The sequence below is a fragment of the Cylas formicarius genome, unplaced genomic scaffold, assembly GCF_029955315.1.
Source record: "Cylas formicarius isolate icCylForm1 unplaced genomic scaffold, icCylForm1.1 PGA_scaffold_1__22_contigs__length_36826433, whole genome shotgun sequence".
Classification (NCBI taxonomy): domain Eukaryota; kingdom Metazoa; phylum Arthropoda; class Insecta; order Coleoptera; family Brentidae; genus Cylas; species Cylas formicarius.
Genome location: NW_026844264.1, coordinates 12,208,783 through 12,232,568, shown reverse-complemented (window position 1 = coordinate 12,232,568; position 23,786 = coordinate 12,208,783). Strand labels below are relative to the sequence as shown.

The 23,786-nt window shown below is 35.1% G+C and overlaps 5 protein-coding genes and 1 long non-coding RNA gene across 7 annotated transcripts; 2 read left to right on the top strand and 4 right to left on the bottom strand.

Annotated features, from left to right (window-relative positions):
* Positions 1–237: 237 nt before the first annotated feature.
* Positions 238–10,331, bottom strand: LOC132696448 (uncharacterized). The gene is made up of 3 exons (XR_009618028.1): positions 10,264–10,331; positions 1,859–1,965; positions 238–411 (listed from the first exon to the last, which is right to left on the bottom strand). It is a non-coding gene; the product is annotated as an uncharacterized LOC132696448 (long non-coding RNA).
* LOC132696447 (transport and Golgi organization protein 11) lies at positions 10,240–11,958 on the top strand. Its single transcript, XM_060661264.1, has 4 exons — positions 10,240–10,342; positions 10,585–11,118; positions 11,266–11,529; positions 11,587–11,958. Exons 2-4 carry the CDS (start codon positions 10,905–10,907, stop codon positions 11,772–11,774), a joined length of 666 nt encoding a protein of 221 aa, XP_060517247.1. The 5' UTR covers positions 10,240–10,342; positions 10,585–10,904; the 3' UTR covers positions 11,775–11,958.
* A 369-nt stretch (positions 11,959–12,327) lies between these two features.
* Positions 12,328–13,902, top strand: LOC132696445 (ribonuclease H2 subunit B). The gene is made up of 3 exons (XM_060661262.1): positions 12,328–12,567; positions 12,737–13,107; positions 13,414–13,902. Exons 1-3 carry the CDS (start codon positions 12,483–12,485, stop codon positions 13,900–13,902), a joined length of 945 nt encoding a protein of 314 aa, XP_060517245.1. The 5' UTR covers positions 12,328–12,482.
* Positions 13,903–13,917: 15 nt separating this feature from the next.
* Positions 13,918–16,788, bottom strand: LOC132696443 (bystin). Its single transcript, XM_060661260.1, has 4 exons — positions 16,371–16,788; positions 15,836–16,313; positions 15,336–15,771; positions 13,918–15,281 (listed from the first exon to the last, which is right to left on the bottom strand). Exons 1-4 carry the CDS (start codon positions 16,503–16,505, stop codon positions 15,059–15,061), a joined length of 1,272 nt encoding a protein of 423 aa, XP_060517243.1. The 5' UTR covers positions 16,506–16,788; the 3' UTR covers positions 13,918–15,058.
* A 156-nt stretch (positions 16,789–16,944) lies between these two features.
* On the bottom strand, positions 16,945–18,063 carry LOC132696446 (small ribosomal subunit protein uS15m). Its single transcript, XM_060661263.1, has 3 exons — positions 17,554–18,063; positions 17,225–17,498; positions 16,945–17,166 (listed from the first exon to the last, which is right to left on the bottom strand). The coding sequence occupies exons 1-3, from the start codon at positions 17,924–17,926 to the stop codon at positions 16,989–16,991; spliced, it is 825 nt and encodes a 274-aa protein (XP_060517246.1). The 5' UTR covers positions 17,927–18,063; the 3' UTR covers positions 16,945–16,988.
* A 2,317-nt stretch (positions 18,064–20,380) lies between these two features.
* Positions 20,381–23,321, bottom strand: LOC132696859 (pupal cuticle protein 20-like). Of its 2 annotated transcripts, none has more exons than XM_060661945.1 (5): positions 23,200–23,321; positions 21,630–21,774; positions 21,163–21,316; positions 20,893–21,059; positions 20,381–20,836 (listed from the first exon to the last, which is right to left on the bottom strand). In XM_060661945.1, exons 1-5 carry the CDS (start codon positions 23,215–23,217, stop codon positions 20,682–20,684), a joined length of 639 nt encoding a protein of 212 aa, XP_060517928.1. In that variant the 5' UTR covers positions 23,218–23,321; the 3' UTR covers positions 20,381–20,681. The 2 variants fall into 2 exon arrangements, with proteins under 2 accessions (XP_060517928.1, XP_060517929.1); XM_060661946.1 differs by having other exon boundaries at positions 21,639–21,774.
* Between the last annotated feature and the right edge of the window lie 465 nt (positions 23,322–23,786).

Sequence of the window (23,786 nt, the reverse complement as noted above, 5' to 3'; positions counted from 1 at the left end):
GCTACGGTTTTCGAAATATTTTGGTTTGATATAATCACAATTTGGAAATATCCAATTCCAAAAAAAAACCACTTGGACAGCTTAAAAATACTCAAAAATTCATACTGGGAAATATCAGACACTTATTCAATAACACCCTGTATAATAAACAATAGGGTCCTACAAAACTATTCTATTTAAAAAATTACATGATTAGCGCATTGCCAAGGCAATACAAAAAAAATGTCCGTTATTTGTTTTCAATTAAATTTAAAGCAACGACTCGTGACATCCGTATAGCCTTCGTTCACCGAGCGAGAACCGTTGTAGCTGCATTGCCGGCCCACATGATGGTGGCTCCCTAAGACAAAGGAAGAACGGCCAATGAAGAGCCGAAGCCTCAGGCTGCCAATCGGGCGAGCTGATCTGCACCTGTTGAGGTGAAAGAACAACGCTTAGTCGGGAACTACAGATAACTCGCTAGGGAGGGCCTTCGATATTAGAACCTTCTTTGATTGTTTGGAACCCGATTTATAACACCCAGTACCCACACAGCCGGTTGATGCTCGAGAATGACTTAGGGGTCAGGTGTATCGATCGCAACAATGGAATTGGTACAATTTATTGGTTCTAGTGTTTTTATTGATTATTTGTGCTGATATTTTGTCTTTTAATTTAAATTAAATATTTACTAAGTCCCATAATACAGCGGCATAAAATAATTACTTTTTTTGTATTAAATCAAAACAGGCTCAGTTTTGCATTCATTATTAAATTGAAGGACGCTCCCTCTAGATTCAAACTAACACCAAATTTCTCACAAATACTGAAGCGCCAATTTTCAATTTAATATTTTTACCCGTCTCAGAATTATTGCAAATTTTATTAATTTTTCAAAGAAACTTCCACAGACTACTGTAATACTTTTTACAAAGCTTCTGGATTCCTCCTGAAACAGTTTCAGTCAAGCTCTGAAGGAGCCAACAGGATGATTGTCGAAACGTCAGCAATTTCGACTCAGCAAAAACCGACGCAGGAGGAATCCAGAAGCTTTGTAAAAAGTAAGTTTTTTTATTTTCTATTATAGTATCTGTTGCTTTACAACTGGACGCCCTGTATAGGTAAATGTTTCAAATGTTTCTTATAATTTCAAGCAAGAAAAATAGTGAAATCCTGATATATTGAAGGTTCTTTTGCCATTTTTTTGAAAATATGCATCGCTCAGAAGTTTCCTAACGACATGTTACTCCCCAGTTGGACCAAACTAACATACCATGCGATCGTAAACTTCGCTTACCACATTTTTTACATTGTGAAAAAGAGTTGCGTCAACTAGATAATTTCAGTGTCGCGTTAAATTTGGGCACATATTTTAATTTTTTCGAAAAGCCTGAAGCTTTCAGGTAGTTTCCAAAACACCGAAGTGATACGCGACTTATTCAGGGACGGGTGAAAAAAATTCATAGTCATCACCGTGTAATTTAACCGGGTTATATATATATTCATTAATGCATCCTGGTATGTCTATACGGCGAGCAAAGTATAAAAAGGTGTGTTAGCCCCTGAGAGTGCCGCCCTCCGCTTCGACGTTCGTTTGTTTTCCGACCGTGGGCGCAGCCATTTAGGCGTTTCGAGCAATTTCGGCAACACGGAAGTGAAAAACAAAACAAATAATATAAATAACAAATAGATTTTCTTTCATTTTAACGGCAATTGATTGCCCGAGGAGTGATTTCTGTAACAGTGCTTTGCTGTGGCAAATTACCGGAGGGGTTAGATATTAAGTACTGTTAGACCAACGATCTCAATTTCAACGTACAGGTAGGGAAGGGTTTTTTTGCATTAGACAGCCTGCGAACCGGTTACTTAAGATTCTTACCACATTCGACAATATATTAACATCTATGGAAGTCCCGTGTCCACAGCACATAGCGACATATTGTTGTCAACAGTGAAATCAGTGCCTTGCTTCATGTCTACAGGTGCCTGCGTTAAAAAAATCGTTCTGTTTAAACTAAATATTATATTATATTATGCGAAGTGGATAATGCCGTTTCTAGTGGCGAATATTTAGCGATTTTGGTTATATGTAAGAATTATATTTTTAGACTACATTTTAAGGTTTCATATGTTAGATCATTCGAAATGTACAGTAGCAAATATTTTTTTTTCTTATGAAAGGTCCTGTGTATTATATCCTCATAGAAGGGCCCTCTAAGTGATGATTTTATGTTAATAGTTAATTCAGAATAGCGCTCGTAGCGATAAAGGTTCTATAAGAAAAAATATATTTTTCTTTCCTACCTTTTTCGTATCCTTCTAAATACATAAAAAAATATAGAATAAAGGTTTCTTTTGTACTACTCTGCAACATTTGTATTAAACTTTTTTTGTAAACTCTGAAACAAATAAATTAAAGGAGGTAAGGTCTAATGAACAACCTCAAGATGCTATAAATCAGAACATTTCCATAAGAAGTGTTGTCGAAATCTTCATTGGCTCAGTTGTTAAAAAAACACAAGAACAAAAGATAATGCGTTGAAAGCGGACGAAGAAAGAACTACTAAGAGGCAGAACAAGGGTGTCTCAAAAAAGTTTAAAAAGCTAAAAAAAACATAGACTAGTAACGAATATTTAGCTCAAATAGAGCAAGAAGAAAATAGTTAAGTCGGTTTGTGTAAAAAATGGGCTCACAAATCATGTAGAATAATTGATTTTTTTTGCAGAAAGTGCTTTTGAAATATTATTTCTAAATAAGAATGTACTTGACAAAGCCGTCCATAACAAAGGAAATTATTAATGAAGTGGACATTTTCTAAAATAAAATTGAAATATTTTTTTAATATAAATAGCGTTTCTTTTTCTTCTTTTTTGTGAAAGAGTAAATAAAGTAAAGTCCTGTCCATAATGTAACGGAGCAGTTTTAATGATTCCTTAAAAAAATACTTTTAAAATGCAAAATTTGCAGAATAATATTTAAAACGCAAAGTAATATTTACTCTTTTGCCCTTTAAGCTAGAACTAATTTTAGGTACTTACGATAAAGTAAATGAGGATCTAAGACCCTTTTTTGCAGCTTTTAAGAAACATTGCTTGGAATTAAACCCCAAAAAATGTCAGTTGTTATTATTTACAAGCACAGCTTTACGAACACAACATCGAAACTAATTAAACAGTACTGTAGAAAAACTGGATATTACCAACAATTTTAGGAACTTCGGTATGGTATTGGACGACGACAAAATATATTGACGATTTTATTAAAAAAAACCTTTACCAATCTTAAACTTATATAGAACCAAAGTAATTTATTAAAAGGTCGAAAAAACTGCAACCTGAAAGATTGGTTCGGTCACAATTTTTGTGATGTGTACTGTCGATGACTCTTAGAATTTGATATGAAACGCTGTCAGCGAATCCAGGTGTGACAGATAAATAGATTTTTATTTGACTGAATTACAATACATAGTATGTTTACAGCACGCCTAAATACAAAAGAGAAAAAAATATACAATAATACCTACGATTAGATAAAGTCTACAATAATAATAGGTATAACAACGTAATAAATAACATATAAAAACAACAGGGATTAAAATGAAAAAAAAAGGAAGATACCAAACACAACCAAACTGTCGCCACCATCAAGGATCGGGTAATCAGATAATATCTTTTATCTTCTGTTTCTATTCCTCTACAGAGTAAAAACAATGCTAAAAAAAAGATTTTATTTTGGTTTTGAAATTTTTAAAAGTTAATGATTTAATTAATTAAGTTATATAAACTTAGGTCAAGAAAATATTCCATGTTTTTAGTGTATTTAAGCTTCCTAGTTCGAAGTAAATTTGAGGAGAAAATGACTATCTGAGTGAACTGAAAACATATTTTTTGAGTTATCAATTTCTAATAGGTACCGTATGATACCTGTATACCAATGGCAGTGGCATAACCCCAAGATTCTGAAACAGCGGTTGACAATGATCGTTTTTGTTTGCATACGAAAAATTTTTATATATTTTATTGAGTTTCCCCACAATATAACACCAAAAGAGCATAGCAGCTAGACAATCCTTTCCGATAAAATTATTCAATTGCCGTAGCAAAAATAAGGAAATACAGAGGAGTGACTGCCAAAATGGTGGTTTGCTATGAGGGATGACTTATTCATAATCTAACAGAAGATCAATTAGGTACCAAGGTTACAGCTCTTACAATAAAGTACCGAGTAGCTTAAAAGGTCTCATTAGTTTTAAATTTAGTAGGGTAGATTTATAAGACCGGCTCATTATCTTTGTAGAGTACGTTTTTATCTTTTGTCACCAAATAATTGTTTTTTTAAGCCACTCTGCTTATTCACTTATACCAATAAAGTCATTATTATTGCTATTATTAATTTATAAAGTCCGCTTGACTTCAGCTTGTTTTTACGAAACGAGGGGTGTACAAATAATTTGGATGGTAAAATGAAATATTTGAAATATGTGACTGTATTTAAGATTTGGCGCTTTAAAACTAATTGTTGACAGAATTGTTGGATTCAATTAAATGTGATTCATTGATTTACTTGAAAAAAAAAAATTAACCATCTTTTTGTGGATTATAAGGTTCGTCCCCACATAGCTAACTATAGAACGGCTTTATCGACCAGAAGTGAGTCCCATCGAACTCGTTTGGGATTATGTCATTAAACCTGTACAGCAACCAATCAATGCCTATTACTGGCGCTCAAGAAGCATGTGACATCTACCGCAATAAGACAAGATTCATATAATAGGAATGTATGAAGCGGGCGAAACCCTTTATTACTTAATCCGAGTTTTTATAATTTATAAATTAGAATTTAATTGATAAAATTGAATTATATTTTGATTTTGCACAATGTCAAATCTAACCCTGTTAACTATTTTGTGTTTTGCAATGAGCGTTTGGATATTATTTTACCTTAAAATATTGCTATTTTTCTCTTGTTGACGTAAAACGCCATACGAAGGTAACTGATCGAGAGCATGAAAACTTTAAGAACAAACTAGTTAAAATTGAAAAAAAAAACGCGCTATCACAAAATGTTTTCTGGGCAACAATAAGAGCGACAACTGCGTGGAAGTTGCCGACAATTTATTAACAAGCAAAAACAATAAAATTATGTATATGTATGACATGTAGGTATTGCTTGCAATTCCAAATAACAAATTTTGAGTGACGTGAGCGAGGAACGCGGGAAAAAGCTAAATCAACGGTTGAAACAGCGTTATCAAGACAGATGGAATAAAATAATGTGTTTATCTTTCAAATCTTTGTCCGAGATGGTTGTGGAAAAAGTTGCTCTACTACTAATTTTAAAACCTAATTGTTATAAATGTAACGTAGATCTAGATGTTTTTTGTAGCAATGTGAATATGTAAGTTTACAACTAATAGGCTTATACTTCGTTTCTTAATCCTAGAAAGTAATAAAATGCAAATTTCACGTTGATTGTTATACAAGTTGGCTAATTTAAATATTATATCGTAAAGTTCAAATACATGATCGTTCCCGATAAATTCCGTAATTCGATTTTAAATTCCCTACACACCTAAATTAGGGCCAGACTAATATCAAGTAAATAAAAACTTAAAAAGAAGTAAAAAAAAAATACTATTTAGAAAACCACTTGTAAATTTGAGTCATCATATTGCTAGTGGTCAGATAATTTATAGTCGTTGCAGCCCAGGGAAATAAAAATGGGCTCTGCAGTGTTCTCTAACATGTTTTCTGGGCAGCAATAGCTTACCGCATTCTTTCTTCCATTTCAATCACATGTTAGACTCGCTTTCTCCAGTGTTCACAATCCACCGTCTTTATTCCCTCTTGCAAGAGGGTTTTAACGTTCCGCATTTTAAAAGTCGTGTCTCTAGTATTTCTCTGTTAAAAGTGATTTTCTGTTTTAAATTTATTTTAAATTTCATTTCCATCAAAGTTTTCCACAATTTCTTCATATGCATAAATGAAACGAAATCACCCTTTTCCACTTCAGTCATTCTTTTGTCTAAGGTAGCTATTGTCTTTTTTCATCCTCATTTATTACAGTTTCTTTTCTTCCCATACTTAACTTTGGTGACTTGATGGGGCCCCGTTTATCCTCGTGTACAAGTTTGCATATTGTTGATTATTAAGCTCCAGTCACATTTGAACTCATGTTGAGTTTTGGTGGCGAAAAGCACTGAACAAATTGAGAAAATTAATTTTCTCATTTCTAGAAAGGGCAGTTTTACTAATCCCTTCGGAAACACCAGTCATTGTCAAGAATGAACTTTACCACCGCCTGCCAGAAAGTAACTCTAATATTAATTTTAAACACCAAAGCACAGGTAGGTCAACTAGCGGTCCTACCACTCACGCTACCCTTGACATATTTACAACTCTTAAGCATTAAGTAACAGAGTATAAATTTTCTTTGTATGTGCGTATCCTTTATGTAGACAATTTTCAAATTGTCTAAAAAATTGTCGATGGACGAAAAGTGCACTTGATCGCCCATCCTCTAAAAACGAAGACATTAATTTTAATTGTCTGCTTAATAAAAAAAAAAACGACGCAACTTTTCGATCAACGACGATAATCGTCAAAATCGCATCGTTTGACCAACAAACTGCGCCGGAAATTTCGGGGGCGCCCTAATCGGTGACACGTGCCTGATGAGGGCCATTCACTGCGAGAACAAGACCTCTCCTGAAGAGGCTAGGACAATGCCTTCAATTAAGCCGAGCGCTTAATGTCATAGATGTAATCGCTGGATCACCTGATTATCAGCTACCACGACGAGCCTGCGGGACGTCAAAAATAACTGAATAATTGCGTCCTTTTCGATCAGGCAGATTGCTCGTCGTTTTCACTGTTTGGTTTACAGAACCGCGCAAAACAAAAGTTGATTGGTTTAAAAAGGCACTAGTTCAAAAACCCTGTAATATTTGGATACAATAAGCTCGAAACATTTGATTAATTTTAATGTTGTTCTTGGTTGTAATGATAAAATCATTACCACAATTTTGGAAACAACCATAACTTGTTCGGGATTGGATGTGAGGATAAACCTGATGGTAAGAATAATTGTGACAACTTATTTAAAAACTAAAAAACGTAAAACTGTTGTTACGGCTTAGATAACTATGTATTTAGCAATTTAGAAACAGACCAAGGGTGCATTCCAATTGACACAACCATCGCTATGAGAGAAAAACAGAACAGTTGAGATCATTTGGCACATTACTCAAGAGTTTAATTAATTAACATTTCATTTGTGTGTCGTTGATAGTGTTGACAGTAAAAAGTATGATTATATTATTTAAATTTATCTTTTTTTTAGTAACTATTTTGTGCGGAGTCAACTAATCTTTAAGAATTTAATTTGGAAGAAGTTACTACCAACGGGTTGGTAGAGGACATTGATCTTAATGTTGTTGGTGAAGTTATTAACAATTTAGTAAAACCTTTTAATTTGGTTTGTTATATGAAAGCATCCGCAATTAGGAATAATTTGAAATAACAATCTGGATTATGGAACCCAGCTTTATTCTTTAATAGAAACAAAAAATATGCAACTGTAACTGTTTAGTATGTTATGTTAAATAACATTTTTAATTTAATTTGCCTGTTGAAAAACATTGGACAATTTTAAAGTGTATTATACAAATGGTATAATACTCCATTTCAATGACTCTCATGTTTCTTGAACTTCTAAGTTACATTGAAAAGTTTGAGAAAAATAAGTAACTGCGTTATTTGTTTCATTACTTTTGTATAATTTTAATGTTTAACGGTTAACCGATTGAAATATAATTTGTAAAACAAAATTATTCATTAAAATGAAATATTAAACCAAAGCTTCTGCAACATACAATGAACCAAACTAACATTCCCAACAATCAACTTCATGAAACATTTTAATTCATGAAACATAAAATAAAGAAACAATTTAATAGATCATAAATATTGGTAACATAATCATATTCAAACGTCAGAATTCCATGTTTTACCTTTTCCTTTTTAATTTGTCAAATAAAAAAAATGGGATGAAAGATATTTCTGATATTAAATGCTTATTAAACATTTACTTAACTCGATTTAAATAATTGCTATTTCTATAATTGAAGAATTAAAATGTGTGACGAATTAAAATGTTTGAATTTAAATTAGCAGCATTTTAATTGGGGCACACTAGCATCACTAGCATTTTTCTTTCCTTTTTGGCAGCTCCTTTAAGACATTAATCTGATAAATTATTTTTACAGTAAAAGAGTATTTTCGACCGACTATTTAGGAATGTAGGAATGTTGATGAATCGAACTTGCTGACATGTGGGCAATCTATATAATTTTGTAATTGTTCCACCGTATATAGCCGATTATATTGTTAACGTTAAATCATATGCAGCAGCAAAGTATTGTCTATATTGGAATATCAAATATATGTCTTAATGGATAAAAAAAAAGAAGAAGAGTTCTAGTTGCAGCATCGTGACTTCAGAAAACTTATAAAAAACCACCGTAATTTACAGCGTCCAATTCAAAATTGCATTCAATTAATAATTTTAATAATTCTAATTAACTAAATATCAAATATTTAAATTTCGTAATAAAAATTTTTGACAAATATTTTATTTCAAAAATGTCATTGATGATAATTTTTATTATTAGCATTTGAAAAGTTCGCTAAAACCTGGAATTCTGATTTTTGTATAAAGCTATGTTACCAACATGTAAGTTGGTCAATCAAATTGTTACTTGTTAAATTAATTTGTTCAATATATTCAATTTCAATCGTTTCAATTTAAAAAGTTAAATCATACACAATTATTAAAATTAACTTTAATAAATTATAATTGCTGTATTATAAAGAGGAACTTTTGAGTTTAATGTTTAATTTGTCTTGTTTTTGTTTTTAAACTTTTACACACTATCTTAAGTGTTTTATCTTTTTTTCGCTGCACACAAACAATAGGCCATTTTATTATTATAGGCCGACTATCACCGTTCATACAAATTTGAGTTTCCACCGGCTCCATATTTTTATCGAATGTTACATGATGTTGAGGTTATGTTAAAATGATCGCATAACTTTTCCGCTCAACCAAATAGTGAGGCGTTCCGAATAAGCAATTTGATTGTTGGCACCAAGAAAAGTGAGACTCAACAGTCTGAACCATATAGTTATTAGATAATATATACTACGGTCAAAAATTGATGCTTCTCAGGTACCTATGATATAAAGATGGGAATGGTCTCCCGCGTATGCCTCTTAATTAATCCAAACTTATTGGCAATCTGTCAGCGGCCATATTGATTATTGAATGCGGGAAGGTCATTGGTTTAAAAGTAAATTTTAAATCTCGCACATGCTTATGTTGACCTCTAAAATTATTTCATAGTTGTTTCATAAGTTCCTACATTACCATTATTAGGCAGGGCCTCTGTATCTCTAGTAGCTATATGGTGTCAACAGTTTTGTCGCTTAAACCACAGCCCATGTGAACAAAATAAAATATCCTAGTCCAATTCGCATTGGAGTTTGAAATAGGTATGTCTTAAATAACGGTAGTTTAATAAGTATTCGCAACAAAAGGTGAGCTTCCTCAAGTTGCCCCTCATTAATTAAAAACATAACCAAAATACCTAAAAGCAAAATTAACAAAGTTGGGCGTATAATACTTGCGCCTCGCAACCGCTGTATAACCTAATTAACGCGCTTTTTAATTGCAACGGGCGACTTGTTTAATATTGTGTCGGCGGTTTAATGAATCAGTCCCCGGGGCGACGATATGTTTTAATAAACCACCCCCGTGTCGACACATAAAATCCGCGGGGTGCGTTTTACGCGCGCTACGCCACCCTTTTTCGTAATCCAATAATAGTTTTGGAATAAATATCGTTGGATGGGGAATTCGCTCGTGGGAAACGGTCGGTTGAATTTAATTAAATTTGCCGACTTAAACCATTAGTGAACTATGTACATAGAGTTACAGAAAACTCCGTTTCTAGCATATACAACCAGACATACAACTGGCTGAAGTTCGCTTTAGGAACGCAAGTTTTACAGCAAGCTGGCTAATTTTCTTGAGGTAAGAAGTTATTACTACTTTTATTTTGCTTAATTTTGTAAAGCATTAGACGTATTGTATAATGATGATGGGTGACATTTAAATTGATTGAATGAAAAGTCGCAAAAATAACATTAAGTTTCAAATACTTATTATAGGTATAATTTTTCAAAGTAACTTCCACAGGCTACTGTAATACCACTAATACTTACAAATCTTCTGGATTCTTCCTGCGAAACTAGTTTCAGTGAAGTTCTGAAGGAGCCATCAGGATGATTTGTACATAGTATTGTAAGTATGTATGTATATCGGTATTTATGCTGATAATATTCACATTGAATGTAATCTAAAACCAACGAGATGTATAAAACTATATACAATTGTATTATTGGCAAATGACTTCAGAAAAATATTGCTGTTTGTCGGGATGGTGTTCAAAGATTTTGCGGTAGTTAGGATACAAGTCAAAAATATTATAGTTCGAAAATATCCATTTTGTCTTTACGCTGCATAAAATTGAATGTTATTTTTAGAATCGGTTCCTGGTTGCTACAAATTCCAAGATTGAAAGTATGCATAGAAGAAACGAAAACCTCCTGATAAAACTAACCGAACCTAGTCTGTGGCCTCACCAGCTGATTAATTGTCCATTCCCTCTATAGCTGTCAAATTGGAACGGTATGAAAAGATAAAGCATTAAAATTGTTAATGAAGCAAAATACATAAAATGTTGATACGAAAGAATAGCAAGTGTTGTTTGTAACGTTTTTTACAATCTTTTTATCTTATTAAGCTAGTAGCTTAAAGGATTTGACAATTTTATGTGTTTGTCAGTTAGTTTTTAGCACTTAAAATGACTTCTAACGCCAGCCCCTCACATTATACCGAAGACGCTTTCGTGACAGATGCAAATTTCAAAGTAGAAATTAATGAGAAGATGAAGGTGCCCGATAGAATCAGCTTTAATCCGGAGGTGAATGGTGAGACTAGAAATTTTTGGACCAAGGACTCGTTTGATATGCACGTGCCTGAAAGAATACTGGTGGTCGGACAACATCAACACATTGGTATGTCGTTTCCATATAGATATTATTTGACAGTGACATAAATAAGCCTTCACGATGCATTGCGATTGCTATGAAATCATTACTATGTTTGCCAGTTAAATAACTATAAAAATTGTAGATATGATTTAAGCAGTCATTGAATTTTAGGTACAAGAGCACCGCCGCGAGAAATTGCTTTTGATAATTCGATTATAAAGTCTGATCCTTACCCATCAGACTTACCTCGGGTCGCTACGCCTCCAAGAAACTTAACACTTGACAAGTATGTGTTTCCAGGAGTAAATGACTATGAAGAAGAATTTTCTGCTGCAGAAGAGAAACTACCAGTGTCCAAACCAAAAGCCAAAGTCAGAATAAATGATTCTACATTTTCCATGTCAAATTCATATAGGGAATCAACTCCTCCTTTAGGTATTTAAAAGAAACTTTAATTTTGTCTAATATTACGATAACTATTTCTTACTTTAGGTGGAGGAGATCCGTTGACCCCCGCAGAGGAGGTCTTGCATTTGAGAAGGCAAATGGCCAAGCTAAACAGACGGTTAATAGCTCTTGAAATGGAAAATTTGAACAGACTTCAGAAAGAGAAGATTGTTTTGGGGTTTGGGATGGCATATTTCCTATTTAAGGTTATTCTTTGGATGAGCAGAGACTAATTATTTAAAACATGAATATGTCTGATTGCAGTATCTTTTTATTTAGCAACGATTTTTGGTTTAATTTGTATTCTTTAAATTTAGAAAGTTAAGCATACAATGTGTTATCGGAATGAATTTTTAAGTAGACAATTATTTTTGATGGATTTTGTCACTTATTTTGAAATACATACTAGTTATTGTGGTTAGCACTAGAATTTTTGTAATGAGTGACTCCAAAACCATTTTATATAGAAAGATGCATCTTTGCATTTTTTGTCCAGTAGTTTAAAACTGAAATTTAATCACATGAATCCCTGGCTAGTATCATTTCCAAAAACTAAAATTATATCATGTTCAATCAAATTATTACGTTTTATTCTGTTGTTTGCCAGTTATGGTCACTGATTTACTGACCCGACCACTTACAAGTCCGTGCTGGCGACCCGTCCCCAAAAAATAAAAAATAAATAATTCCTGTTCTGCGCAAATTGAACGTTTGCTTTTGCCTTCGTCCAGATAAACAATGGGAAGATTTCGCTTTTATCTCTCACAGGATTTGATTGACTATCCATAGTATAAAAATATGATGGTCACTAGCATCATCATAAATTGTAACCCCACATTTATCCAAAATATTAAATTAATGAGCAATGCGTTATTAAAAATTATAATTCTATTCACGAAACAAGTTTGTGTTCACTCGCGGCATTAATTTCAAGAGTCGCGATGCCGCGCATCAAGGCATCCCCCAAAAAATGCATCAAAACGAACTTACAACAACCCACAAATTCTTGGGTTTTTCTGTTGAAAGGTGTGTATATTTGCTAATGCCGTGTACCGAAACTTTGGGTTTTCTAAACGATGGGGTTTTTTGAAGATTGTTTTATTTCACAGCATATCTATCATATTTCTTAAGTACAAAAATAATTTAATTTAATTTTATAGTTGACCAAAATGTACTGTGATTTAAATATTGTTAGGCGAGGCTCTGGAATTGTCAGAACAATATACGGGAAGCGGGACTCCTGATATTGTAACCCTACGTCACCCCAACACAGGAGAGTCAGCAGTATTTTTGTTCTCCCCAGCCAACAACTCAGTACAAGAAATTTTAACTTTTAATGAGGGCAAAAGGTCTTGGTTTATAGATGAATCTATAAAGAGTGATGGCAAAATGCAGTTGTCCACCCCTATAGATCCTATATTCTTAGTTCTGCCATATTTAAGGAAATACTGCCTGACTCAGGCAGTTCCTCTAGATCAACTATTGAGAGATGAAGAATATCCAGAGACTGAAAGACTACTGAAGTCCAGTGGTCTTAATTATTTAGGAATGATTGCCGATAGAAAGGTTAGCACTTTGTGGTTTGTAGTAATTTATTTTGTACAAAACAATTGCATGTTAGTTTTTCAAAGAAACTTCCACAGGCTACTGTAATGCTTTTTACAAAACTTCTGGATTCCTCCTGCGTCGGTTTTTGCTTAGTCGAAATATGAGCCAGTTTCAGTCAAGCTCTGAAGAAACCAACAGAATGATTGGCGAAACGTCAGCAATTTCGACTAAGCAAAAACCGACGCAGGAGGAATCCAGAAACAATTGCAATTAATGTTTTGACATTGTGGCCTTTTGCACAGGAATGTTTATTTTTATTTTAAGGGAGACGAGGAATTAAACGCTTTTAAATACAATGAAGAAAAAACGCTAAACTGGCTCAAAAAAAAGACTGAAAGAGTGGCGGAGATCCTCAAACAGAAAAACATTCATGTAACTGGTGGTGGGGCAATCTCAGCAAACTTTGTCAAATCAAAAAGCGATTCTGCAGACAATGAATCCTATTTGCGTTATGCGCATGGTATCGTGTCTGAATACTTGATGGAGGACTTGAGCCAAAAGCTACTGCGGTTTCTAAATTTGCCAGAAGAATCGCAGCAACACTTAAAGAGGAAGAGTGCAAGCGCCCTTGGACCTGACCCGAAAAAGGTCAAGACTGATGAGGAGACCAAAAGCAGTTCGTCAAATGTTCTAGATCTAAGCAAACCAGAAATTAAGACTGGTAAGACGCAAATGATTTCTACGAAAGATAAGGCCCGAGCCAAAGCGGCAAGCGGTAGTAAATCGATCAGTTCATTTTTTAAGAAGAGTTAATCGTCCACCTAAGGCTGCATCGATTTAGGTCAATTTTAGAGCCTTTATAAGACAGTTTTTCCAGTTATTGTTTGTTCAGTATTGCGTTCCAAATGTAGACTAGTAATAAAAGCGTGAGAAGTTCTTGTTGCAAAAGTTGACATTCGTGACATTCAAATTTAAAAGTTTGGGCCAGTGTTTTAGGTTAATTTATGTTTTTGTTGTAAAAACTTCATTATTGACGGAATTAATTGTACTTAATTTTAAAAAATTATTAGGGGAGCCAACATTTTGCCACTGAATTTGGCTGTAAAAAGTTTTTAAGTTGGATTTATCTATTGACTCCAGGTAAATGTAATGTTTTATACTCCGATTTGATACACGGAATGCAAATATCTTATTTTCGCGAAAAAATAAATAGAAAGATATTTTAAATTGCATATTCGCTCAGGGTAGTAACAAAAATAAACTGTTCATCTTGCTCCTGTGCCAGATTTGTCTTAAATTAAATTGAAAAGGGATTTCCAAGGATGGAAAAGACTCAAATTTAGTATATTTCTTTAGATGCCTTGATAAACCATTTTGTGTTAATTATTATTAGGCACAGTTGGTTCCATTTGATTTTTAAAGAAATGTCTAAATAATCCCCCATCTTTGTTGTGGTTATTTGCAATTTATTTTTTTATACAATTTACATTTAGCTTATTTTTTTTCTTTAAAACTGCCAGTCTCAAATTGTCAATAAATATTCACTGGTGGGTTATAAATAATAGAACAGAATTTAAAGAGAGAGTACTTTCGACCTAAGCTAAGCTCTTTAAAATTCTGTTTCCGCAGCCAGAAAAAGCCCACATATCACATCACCTGCGGCGCAAGTTTAATAAAATGGTAAGATGACAAAATATTTAAAATATAGTTTTTGTTATCCAAAGTATGTATACCCCTACAGTTTAATTATAAAATTTCGAAAACAAAATGATGACCCTGCGATTTTTATGTGACAATGCTTGATATTCCATAGTGTTTTTCAAATCAGAATCTCATTTTTTTGTTTTCCTTAACTTTTTGTTTATAAATAATTAACTTTGCATTTTTTTACATTTTTTATTGTATATTATGTAGCCGTGTTTGTGATAAATGTATCTTAAAATATATACACTCCAAATATTCCAGACTTTTAATCCATATCCATTTTGGGTTCCGCGTCTTCAGCATCGCGACACTTTGCGTTTTGCAGTTCTCGCCTAATCTCGTGGGTTATTGTATGGTGTTTCTGTTTTTTGAGTAATTCGAGCAGACAATCACGTTGCTCAGAAGAGATGTCTGCTTTATACCTTTGAGCAAAGGTTAGAAATGCCTGGTGCCATAACACCGGAAGCTGTCGCTGATCCCGCTCAAACCTAAGAGTTTCAAGTTAAATGCAATTAACTAACTGACTTACCAATTCGACCGACCTCAGAAAGTGAAACACTAAAGCATCAACAACTCTAAATGGCAAGGCATATTTTTTGTCCAAAAATATCCTCAAAAAAATTGAGTTGGCCCCCGTATATTCCATTTCAGCTATTTTAAGTAATGCGGCTGAGGAATGCAGAATTGGTATAGAGTTTCTGGCAACCGCTGAGCCAATTATGATTGCTTCTCGTAATGTGCAATTTCCACTTTCTAATAAAGGTAATAGTATACCTTTCATAAAGGCCCCAGGCTTGAAGAGTGCTTTTCTTAAAGCTTGGTAAAGGTGAAAATTTAATCGTTTATATTCGGCCAAATCGTCTCTGATCCTTGGAAGCAGTACCAGATTGTAAAACCTTTGAGCCATTTTTTCCTTTAGATTTGATGCAAAGATTCTTGTGGCCTGGTACATTGCTGCTGCTGACCACGTCGGTGGGTCTTCATTTACCAAAATAAGGCATCTTTTGATTTATTAGTAGAAATCAACTATACTAAAGCATACCTGTTATATAGAGTATCTGCTCCCAATTTTTTAAACTGGGTATTATCTTAAAAGCCTTTGGCAACTTTCCACTTCTATACTTCCGTAGTACATCCCTAACCCCCTCAAACATTGTCTTAACTCTGGGGTCTAAATCTTTTAATTGCATAGATCCGGCGTCACTAAAATGTGTTTCCAATTCTGTCTGCTTTTCAGTAATCTTTTCCATTATTATATCGGTCAAAGTTCTTCTTGGCTGTGGATTATTACTCATAAACATTTCCATCGCTTTCTCATCTTCCTCGTTTATCTCGATGTTCTCATAGTATGTGTCTGGTTCCAAATCATCTTCCTCCACCTCTGATCCAGACTCATTTCCATCTTCCAAACTTAAAATCTTCTTCCTGCTATTACCAACCTCGCAATCGGATTCTTGTAATTCTTTTTGTTGCTGACGGGCGGCTGTTAAAATTTTCCGAGTTAAGCCTGAATCTACATACTACAAGTACCATAGGTAAGTAAAATTGTCTTCGAATGAGCATTTATACTCGTTTACCTGTCCTTCTTCGTCCTGACGTAGTCGAATTTTGTTCCGGTTTTTTGATGTCGCAAATTTTGTATTATAAATATCCTCTTCTAAAGAACTTTTGTTTGCAACTTGCGAGGGCTTCATTTTCTTTGTTTTTCCCATTATAAAACAGTTTATTTGTTCAATTCCTGCTTTATTTAAATAAATTGGAATGCGCCACTAAGTTTGGTTAGGTCCACAGAGTAGAGAGTATCCCCTAAGGATATTTCTTTTGGTCACACCAAAAACTGTTCTCAGGTTGCCGTTAACAAAAAAACGGCCACCCCCGTTTCCGCTCCAAACCAACCGGTACCGTCGGCCCTTAAATCGACATGAATGACCAAAACAGCGGGGCGGACGATTGCAAGTTTTTTGGGATTACAAAGGGGTGCGAATGGAGGTTAAACCGCCATGGTCAATGACAGAATCCGTCCACAGAATAGAATAATCCTGGACACCACGTATTGTTATTAGCCAATTCGCCAAGGGTAGCCAGTGGGTGCCACTGACTAACAGTATTAATTAAATATAGGTATAAACAGGGAACAAATTAATAAACGAATTTATTTTGGTAATAAGGTACTTTCTTTATTTTTGTTGTTCAAATTATTCATCAGTTTCTTTCATTTTATTGTTTAGATTTTGGAGTTGAACCCTAACATTTTCAATTTCTTCTTCAGAAATGGTCACTTCTACACCACACTCTTTCTGTTCATCACGAATGAAATGCAGAGCACGAATTTTTTCCTCTAAGAATGCGGGATGTTCACTCTCGAGCTGCAACCTTAAAATTAAAAAGTATTGGTAAAAGGATGCAAAATTAAGATTGGTAGAATTTTTACCTATAGACCTCAAGTCTTTGTTGTTTGATATTCTCACAATACTTGTTAGTTAATTTGACAAGTGACTCTTTGCGAGTAATCCAATGAAACTCATTCGGTGGAGGTTTGTATACAATATTTAATACTTCCAGTAGCCATTCAAACTTTTTATAGTCCCACCTTCTGAGATATTTGAGATGCTTTTTCCTTTTGTCAATTAGTTCCTTAAGTTTTACCTTTAGACGAACATTTCTCGGATAGCGTTCCATGCACTCCTGCCATGCTCTGATCCTTCCTGCAATATAAGTAATTTTAAAAACCTGGCTCAAAACAGGCATTGCCTAAATGACCTGTCCATTTTGCTATTTTCGCTTCTATAGTTGAGTGATCAAAATTATGCCTCTGAACTTGATTTACTAGTTCATGGAAATAAACCTTTCTAGTGTACTTTAGAGGAGAAAATTCAAGAGAAAACAGTTTTCTGACATGCTCGTTTGCAGTTTCCAATTCTTCAGAGTTGCGGAACTCAAGAATGGGCTGTTTCGTGTCTACAGAGGGAACTCCTTCCAAATCGCCCGATTTTTCTGGTAGGAAGCAAGGTATTTTCAACGGTCGAACCCACTTGATTTTAAGATCACTTTTAAACGCATAATGTCGGATGACGTTTCCAAATACACTATTCTCGCGAACTAGAATGTTAGCTACATTCACAAACGTAATCATTTTTAATTTCTATCGCCTTTTTTTTAAGATTTTTTTTTTGTTGCTTCCTTACATATTTATACCTACTACCTCCACGATCATAGAAAACTTTTTACCACTAGATTTACTGGGATAACTAAGGTTAGTTTCACACGACCATGGATGAAAAGAAGAAATAGAAATAAAAGTGAATGAAAGTGAAATCAGCCGGTCCTCACGTCACATGAGCCCAGGAGGGAACAAGGGGTGAGTAATTTAAGGAAGGTAAAAACCCTAGAATTGTCAAGTTCATTTGTTTGTCGTTAGAGCTGCGTTCGCTCCATTTTGGTCTACTGTAAAGAATAATGACAGCGTTTATGACGTAATATGGCCCCTTGGTAATCCAAAAGAACCAATTTTTGTAGAAATAGGTTTTGTCAGTTGGTATCTTTCAAAAGAAAAACATTATGTATTTAACTAAGCGAGAAACCAGTTGCAATTCCTAATCCTTTGGTTGACAGAAATATAAAACAACACAAACAAAAAGTGGCTTCAATTATTTTTATTTAAAACTCATGATTAAGCACTTATCAATAATACAATAGAGCAATAATTACTTGAAGACTCCAAAAAGTTGAGAATCACAAAAAATTTCAGTCATAACCAAATAAATAATTAGTAAGGATTTTATAATTAATGTTATCCTTTTATGACAGCTATAGGTCTGAGTTTTATCGCCTTCTTGGAAATACCAGCTGCATGGCAAGTGTTTACTACATCCGTGACATTCTTGTAGGATTCTGGAGCCTCTTCCATAACCAGTTTGGGGGATGCTACTCTAATTGATATACCCATATCTTCCAGTTTGCGTAAAACTTCTGTATATTCAATATTTCGCCTGGATTTCGCACGAGAGAGAGCCCGACCAGCACCATGGCATGTTGAGCCAAAAGTTTCTAGCATTCCCTGTTCAGTTCCAGTTAAAACGTAACTACATGTACCCATTGTGCCACCAATCAATACTGGCTGGCCTGTTAGCTGATAATCAACGGGTATAAGTGGATGATGAGGGGGGAAAGCCCTAGTTGACCCTTTTCTATGTACCAATAGGGTCTTCTGTTTGCCATCAACAATATGTTCCTCAACTTTGGCTATATTATGTGACACATCATATATTACATGCATGTCCAGATCATCTGGGGCCATGCCAAATTTCTTGGCAAATGCCTGTCTGCTTAAGAAAGTCATGGAGCTACGATTGACCCAGGCAAAATTTGCTGCAGCTGCCATAGACTTTAAATAATCCTGTCCCTCGGTTGAATTGATTCTGGCACAAGCCAACTGTCGATCATTTGTCTCTATGTTATCTCTCTTCATGGCCTTTTCCATCTGAACTAAGGCATCCGTGGCCACTTGATGTCCAAAACCTCTGCTGCCTGAATGGATCATTACACAAATCTGACCTTTTTCCTCAATACCCATTTTACAGGCTGCCCATTTATCATAAATTTCGTCAACAACTTGGATTTCTGCATAGTGATTCCCCGCACCTAATGTCCCTAGCTGAGGTAAACCTCGCTTTTTCGCCCTCATACTCACTTTTGAGGGATCTGCATTTAACATTCTCCCATATTCTTCGCAATGCTCTTTATCTTCAGCCCAGATGTATCCCTCCCTTAATGACCAATCCATGCCCATTTCTAATGCTTCTTCCAAATCCTTGGCATTCATTGGTATTATACCTTTGGATCCCACACCTACTGGAATATGATCAAAGAGACTTTGAGTCAACTGTTCTTTCACTGGCAAGATATCATCGAGAAATAAATTTGTTCTCAACAGCCTTACACCGCAGTTTATATCAAATCCTACGCCACCTGGTGACACTACAGATAAAGGGTCGTTCATGTCAAATGCAGCCATGTTTCCAATCGCAAAGCCATACCCAGAGTGAATGTCTGGCAAGCCCACAGATTTGCCCACAATGCCAGGTAAAGCGGCAACATTAGCTATTTGTTTCACACCTGGCAAAAAACCCCCAACCATGCCGGGCCTGCAGGCGTTTCGTAACTCATCCAGCATTAATTTCTCCAACGTTTTGTTAACATAAAACACTCCTTCAACTTTCATGTTAGGCTGAAACCCTTTTTTTATCCGCCAACAATGCGGCGATAATTTTTCCAAGTATTCTAACTCTTGCTGATACTGTCTAACAACCATTTTGTGGCTTAAATTGTCCAAAAATATTTTTTCAAAAAAATATTTCAATGATATATAACTCACGCAAACCCTCTAACCACACATTTTTGCCGGAAAATGTTTTTTGTGTGTTAAACATAGAACATAGAATATAATACAGGAAGGCCAGTTGTGGTGTATTCTTCGTTCACTGTCATAGACAACAAGTGTCAGAAACATTCGGACATTTGAGTACAACACATACAAGCAATCGCTTTTTCTGTTAAAGTTAAAGACTAGAAATATTTAGATAAGAAAATCTTCCAAAAAAGAACAATTTATTTCTTTGAAGGGCATATTTACATATTTTGCAAGGAAGAATCACAATCTTATAACACGTACTTATTCATAAGATCAAGTGCCGTTTCGTCGCGTAGTCGTCATAATTACACATTTTGATATAAAACTAGGAAAACTTAGTACATATTGACTTACAAAATAGATGCAAGTTGAAATGGCATATATTCACAAGTAAAGTAATGCAATAAAATAAATAACTATAATTAAATGTCATAGATAACACAATCCATAAATGACGTTATCATAACTAATATTAGTATTAATATCTGTAACCGTTGGCAGCACCGTTTCCATTGCCGTTCCCATTTGACCCTCCCGAAGGGTATCCGTTACCGGCCGCTTCCTCAGCCGCGTTCTCCTCGAGCGATTTCAAGATTTCTGGTGGGATTGGTGGCGGGGTGGGCAAATGATCTCCTAAATGCGTCGGGTTACATATTTAATAAGAATTAGAAGTTTGAATGTAAAATTACCCTTGGGAACGAATCCATTCTCGTCGGCGGTATATTCGATTTTGATTTCGGTGCCGTCCGGTGCAGTATAAGAAAACGAACCAACAGCCGATTGCGCCTCCGCCTCACTTCCCGCGTTTTTAAGTTCGCCCGCTTCCTCCGCTTTAATGCCATTGCTGGTCTCGTAACTGAAACCACAAAATTTTGAGGGTAACGTTGTGACGTCATTTTATCATTTTCGTCTTAGCACTGACTATAAAAAATTTCTGATCAAATGGATCCCGGCCTTACCTCCATTTGTAGTTTCCACTCCCGTCGTTATTATTTTCGTATGAGATTATCGTGGCTTGAGCGTCGGCACCCGCCCCAGCACCGCCGCCTCCGCCGCCGCCACCGCCACCGCCACCGCCTGGCGCACCATATGTAGGCCTGGGTCCGCCATTACCTTTAAATAGATGTGTGTTATTTTTATATTACCGGACCCATCATCATGAAATAAATTAATTAATATGAATGTCGTGTTCTATAACAGTTACTATTCTATGCACAGCCTGAAAATGCGTTTCTTACTTTTGAATAGTCGCTTTGTTTTCTTCCCCGATTGTTAATGACAAAATACGTACAAAGTTAAATACGTGTATTAAACGAACCACAAAATTTCGAATTATTGGTTTGGTTTGCAGTCCATAGGTTGAACCATCATCATCACCAATCGCGCCAAATAGATATATTTGCAATCGATGATAATAATTATTTACCAGGCCTACCGCCATTTCTGCCCCCGCCGCCAAACGGTGTTGCTAGTCCGGGGCCTCCGCCGGCTCCTTGAGCGCCACCTGGCGGCAAATAAGTGCTGTCTAGTCGGGCCGTAGAACAAAGACCCACCAGAGTTGCTATTAATAACTGAAAAGAATATATTCGATAATATAACGACTTTTACAACCTGGGTGTATACTTATTTGTAAAACACTCTGTATATGTATGCGTACGTGTTTCTTTAAATTTAATACTGTTCAAACTTAATTAAAACATGTAAAATATATGTCGAGACCCTATCATTGTTCGCCATGTTTGGCTATATCCATATAACTTTTAGATAATATGCCCTAAAAATTAATGCACAGCAGGCGTCACTGATATTATCATAGAGAAGGGAATGATTTTCCGCGCATGTCTCTACATTTCACCCTTCACTTTGCGCTATTTTCTTTCTAAATAGCGATTCCCATACACTCGTTTCCTCAGAGCATTTAGGCATATTTTCAGAATCAAAGTCTTGACTGGAACCTTCGGCAGTATACTAACACACAATAACGCGTTTTACCACAAACCGAAACTCAATTTTACGTACTCGATGCGCGTTTCTCCGACCAAGTTGGCATCTTCAGAAGAAGATTAAAACTGTTTTAATCTTCTTCTGAAGATGCCAACTTGGAAACGCGCGTCGAGTACGTAAAATTGAGTTTCGGTTTGTGCCGTAAAAATGCCGTACCCAAACTATCGAGGATTTGTCGGCGACCCTGTTGGTTGTTGAATGCCGCAAGGGCATTGGTTCAAAACAACATTTAAAATTTTGAACATGCGCATGTTGAATGGACCTCCTTAATTTCCTGTGTTATCGGCATAGGCAGGGCCTCTATATATATCTCTAGTAACTATGTACTATATCACACCAACTTGCATTTTAAATTCCGACATTTTCTTTCTAACAGAGACCGCCACACGATTAACTAATATTTGGCATCAAAATTAGTTAGTTCGATACTGTCCTAACTGATTTTGAAAGAAACTTTCACAGGTCGCCGTAATACTATTTACAAAACTTCTGGATTCCTCCTGCTTCGGTTGTTGTTAAATCGAACTTGCTAACGTTTCGCCAATCATCCTGTTGGTTACTTCAGTTTCAGTTAAGCCCCGAAGAAACCAACAGGATGATGGGCCAAACGTCAGCAACAACTCAACAACAACCGACGCAGGCGGAATCTAGAAGTTTTGTAAGTGTGCGAACGATTTATACTTATAGTTTCAAAGACAACACGAAAAAATTTTAAATCTACGCAAAAATGTCAGTATCATGAAGTAAACGCATTGGAATATTTTGGGGAAACATTAACAATAATTATAACAAAAAATTCATTTTAAATTTCACGTTAAATAGTGAAATAACTCTCTTACTGTTGGTTTGAGGGCAAAATTCAGCTTTTATGAGGAAAAAAGTGATGTAAATGGAATATACAGGACGTCCAAATAACAAAAGTGCGAACTCTAAAAGTTAGTCAGTTCGCTCACACGGTATTCGTATAAAATATCTGCAAAATTGTCACTCACCAGCCTAATATCACACATAGTAACTACCAGACTAAATAATTAAATGTAACTAATCCTCTGGAGGCTAATTCGGTGCTTTTATACTATTGGATGTTACATTGGACCAGCAGCCCCACTCCGATGCATTAATCAGCACAGTGTAACAAGATTATTGTCTCCTATATAGAGAAATAACGCCGAAGATGACCCCCTATACGCGCGGGATGCGTCTCAGTACCACCTTTCACATCGCTAGCACTTGAGTACGACGGCGTATATGGATCCTAAGGAGTACGCGGTTACTTAATTGTGGTTACCACATGAATCGGTTCAATTGTCCGGAAAAGTGAAAAATCGTCGCTAAACAAATGATTAAAGCTAATTAACGCGCTTTGATTGTATACTGCAATCTGTCAAGGTAGATCTCGAAATGGTAATTTCGACGACCTCATCTTGCAAATAAATCGTATCAATATTTTATGGCTTGAAGTTGTTGTTCTGCAAAAAAATAAAGAAAATATTTTTATCAAAATAACATTTATTTATTAATTTATAATTATATACAGGGTGTTTTCTAATTGAACGTCAATATTAACATGAAATCTAAA

Bases quoted from the DNA above. Each gene is read 5' to 3' on its own strand.
- LOC132696443 (XM_060661260.1), bottom strand. From the start codon at position 16,505: ATGGGAAAAACAAAGAAAATGAAGCCCTCGCAAGTTGCAAACAAAAGT. The intron at 16,314-16,370 runs GTAAACGAGTAT...TGGTACTTGTAG, and splicing joins GTCAGGACGAAGAAGGACAG to TATGTAGATTCAGGCTTAAC. The intron at 15,772-15,835 runs GTATGCTTTAGT...TGGTAAATGAAG, and splicing joins GCAGATACTCTATATAACAG to ACCCACCGACGTGGTCAGCA.
- LOC132696445 (XM_060661262.1), top strand. From the start codon at position 12,483: ATGCCGCGCATCAAGGCATCCCCCAAAAAATGCATCAAAACGAACTTA. The intron at 12,568-12,736 runs GTGTGTATATTT...AAATATTGTTAG, and splicing joins TTGGGTTTTTCTGTTGAAAG to GCGAGGCTCTGGAATTGTCA. The intron at 13,108-13,413 runs GTTAGCACTTTG...TTTTATTTTAAG, and splicing joins GAATGATTGCCGATAGAAAG to GGAGACGAGGAATTAAACGC.
- LOC132696447 (XM_060661264.1), top strand. From the start codon at position 10,905: ATGACTTCTAACGCCAGCCCCTCACATTATACCGAAGACGCTTTCGTG. The intron at 11,119-11,265 runs GTATGTCGTTTC...ATTGAATTTTAG, and splicing joins CGGACAACATCAACACATTG to GTACAAGAGCACCGCCGCGA. The intron at 11,530-11,586 runs GTATTTAAAAGA...TTCTTACTTTAG, and splicing joins GGAATCAACTCCTCCTTTAG to GTGGAGGAGATCCGTTGACC.
- LOC132696859 (XM_060661945.1), bottom strand. The intron at 21,317-21,629 runs GTAAATAATTAT...ATCTATTTAAAG, and splicing joins CAGAAATGGCGGTAGGCCTG to GTAATGGCGGACCCAGGCCT. The intron at 20,837-20,892 runs GTAATTTTACAT...CGACGCATTTAG, and splicing joins GAATGGATTCGTTCCCAAGG to GAGATCATTTGCCCACCCCG.
- LOC132696446 (XM_060661263.1), bottom strand. From the start codon at position 17,926: ATGATTACGTTTGTGAATGTAGCTAACATTCTAGTTCGCGAGAATAGT. The intron at 17,499-17,553 runs GTCATTTAGGCA...CTTATATTGCAG, and splicing joins GAAAATAGCAAAATGGACAG to GAAGGATCAGAGCATGGCAG. The intron at 17,167-17,224 runs GTAAAAATTCTA...TTTAATTTTAAG, and splicing joins CAAAGACTTGAGGTCTATAG to GTTGCAGCTCGAGAGTGAAC.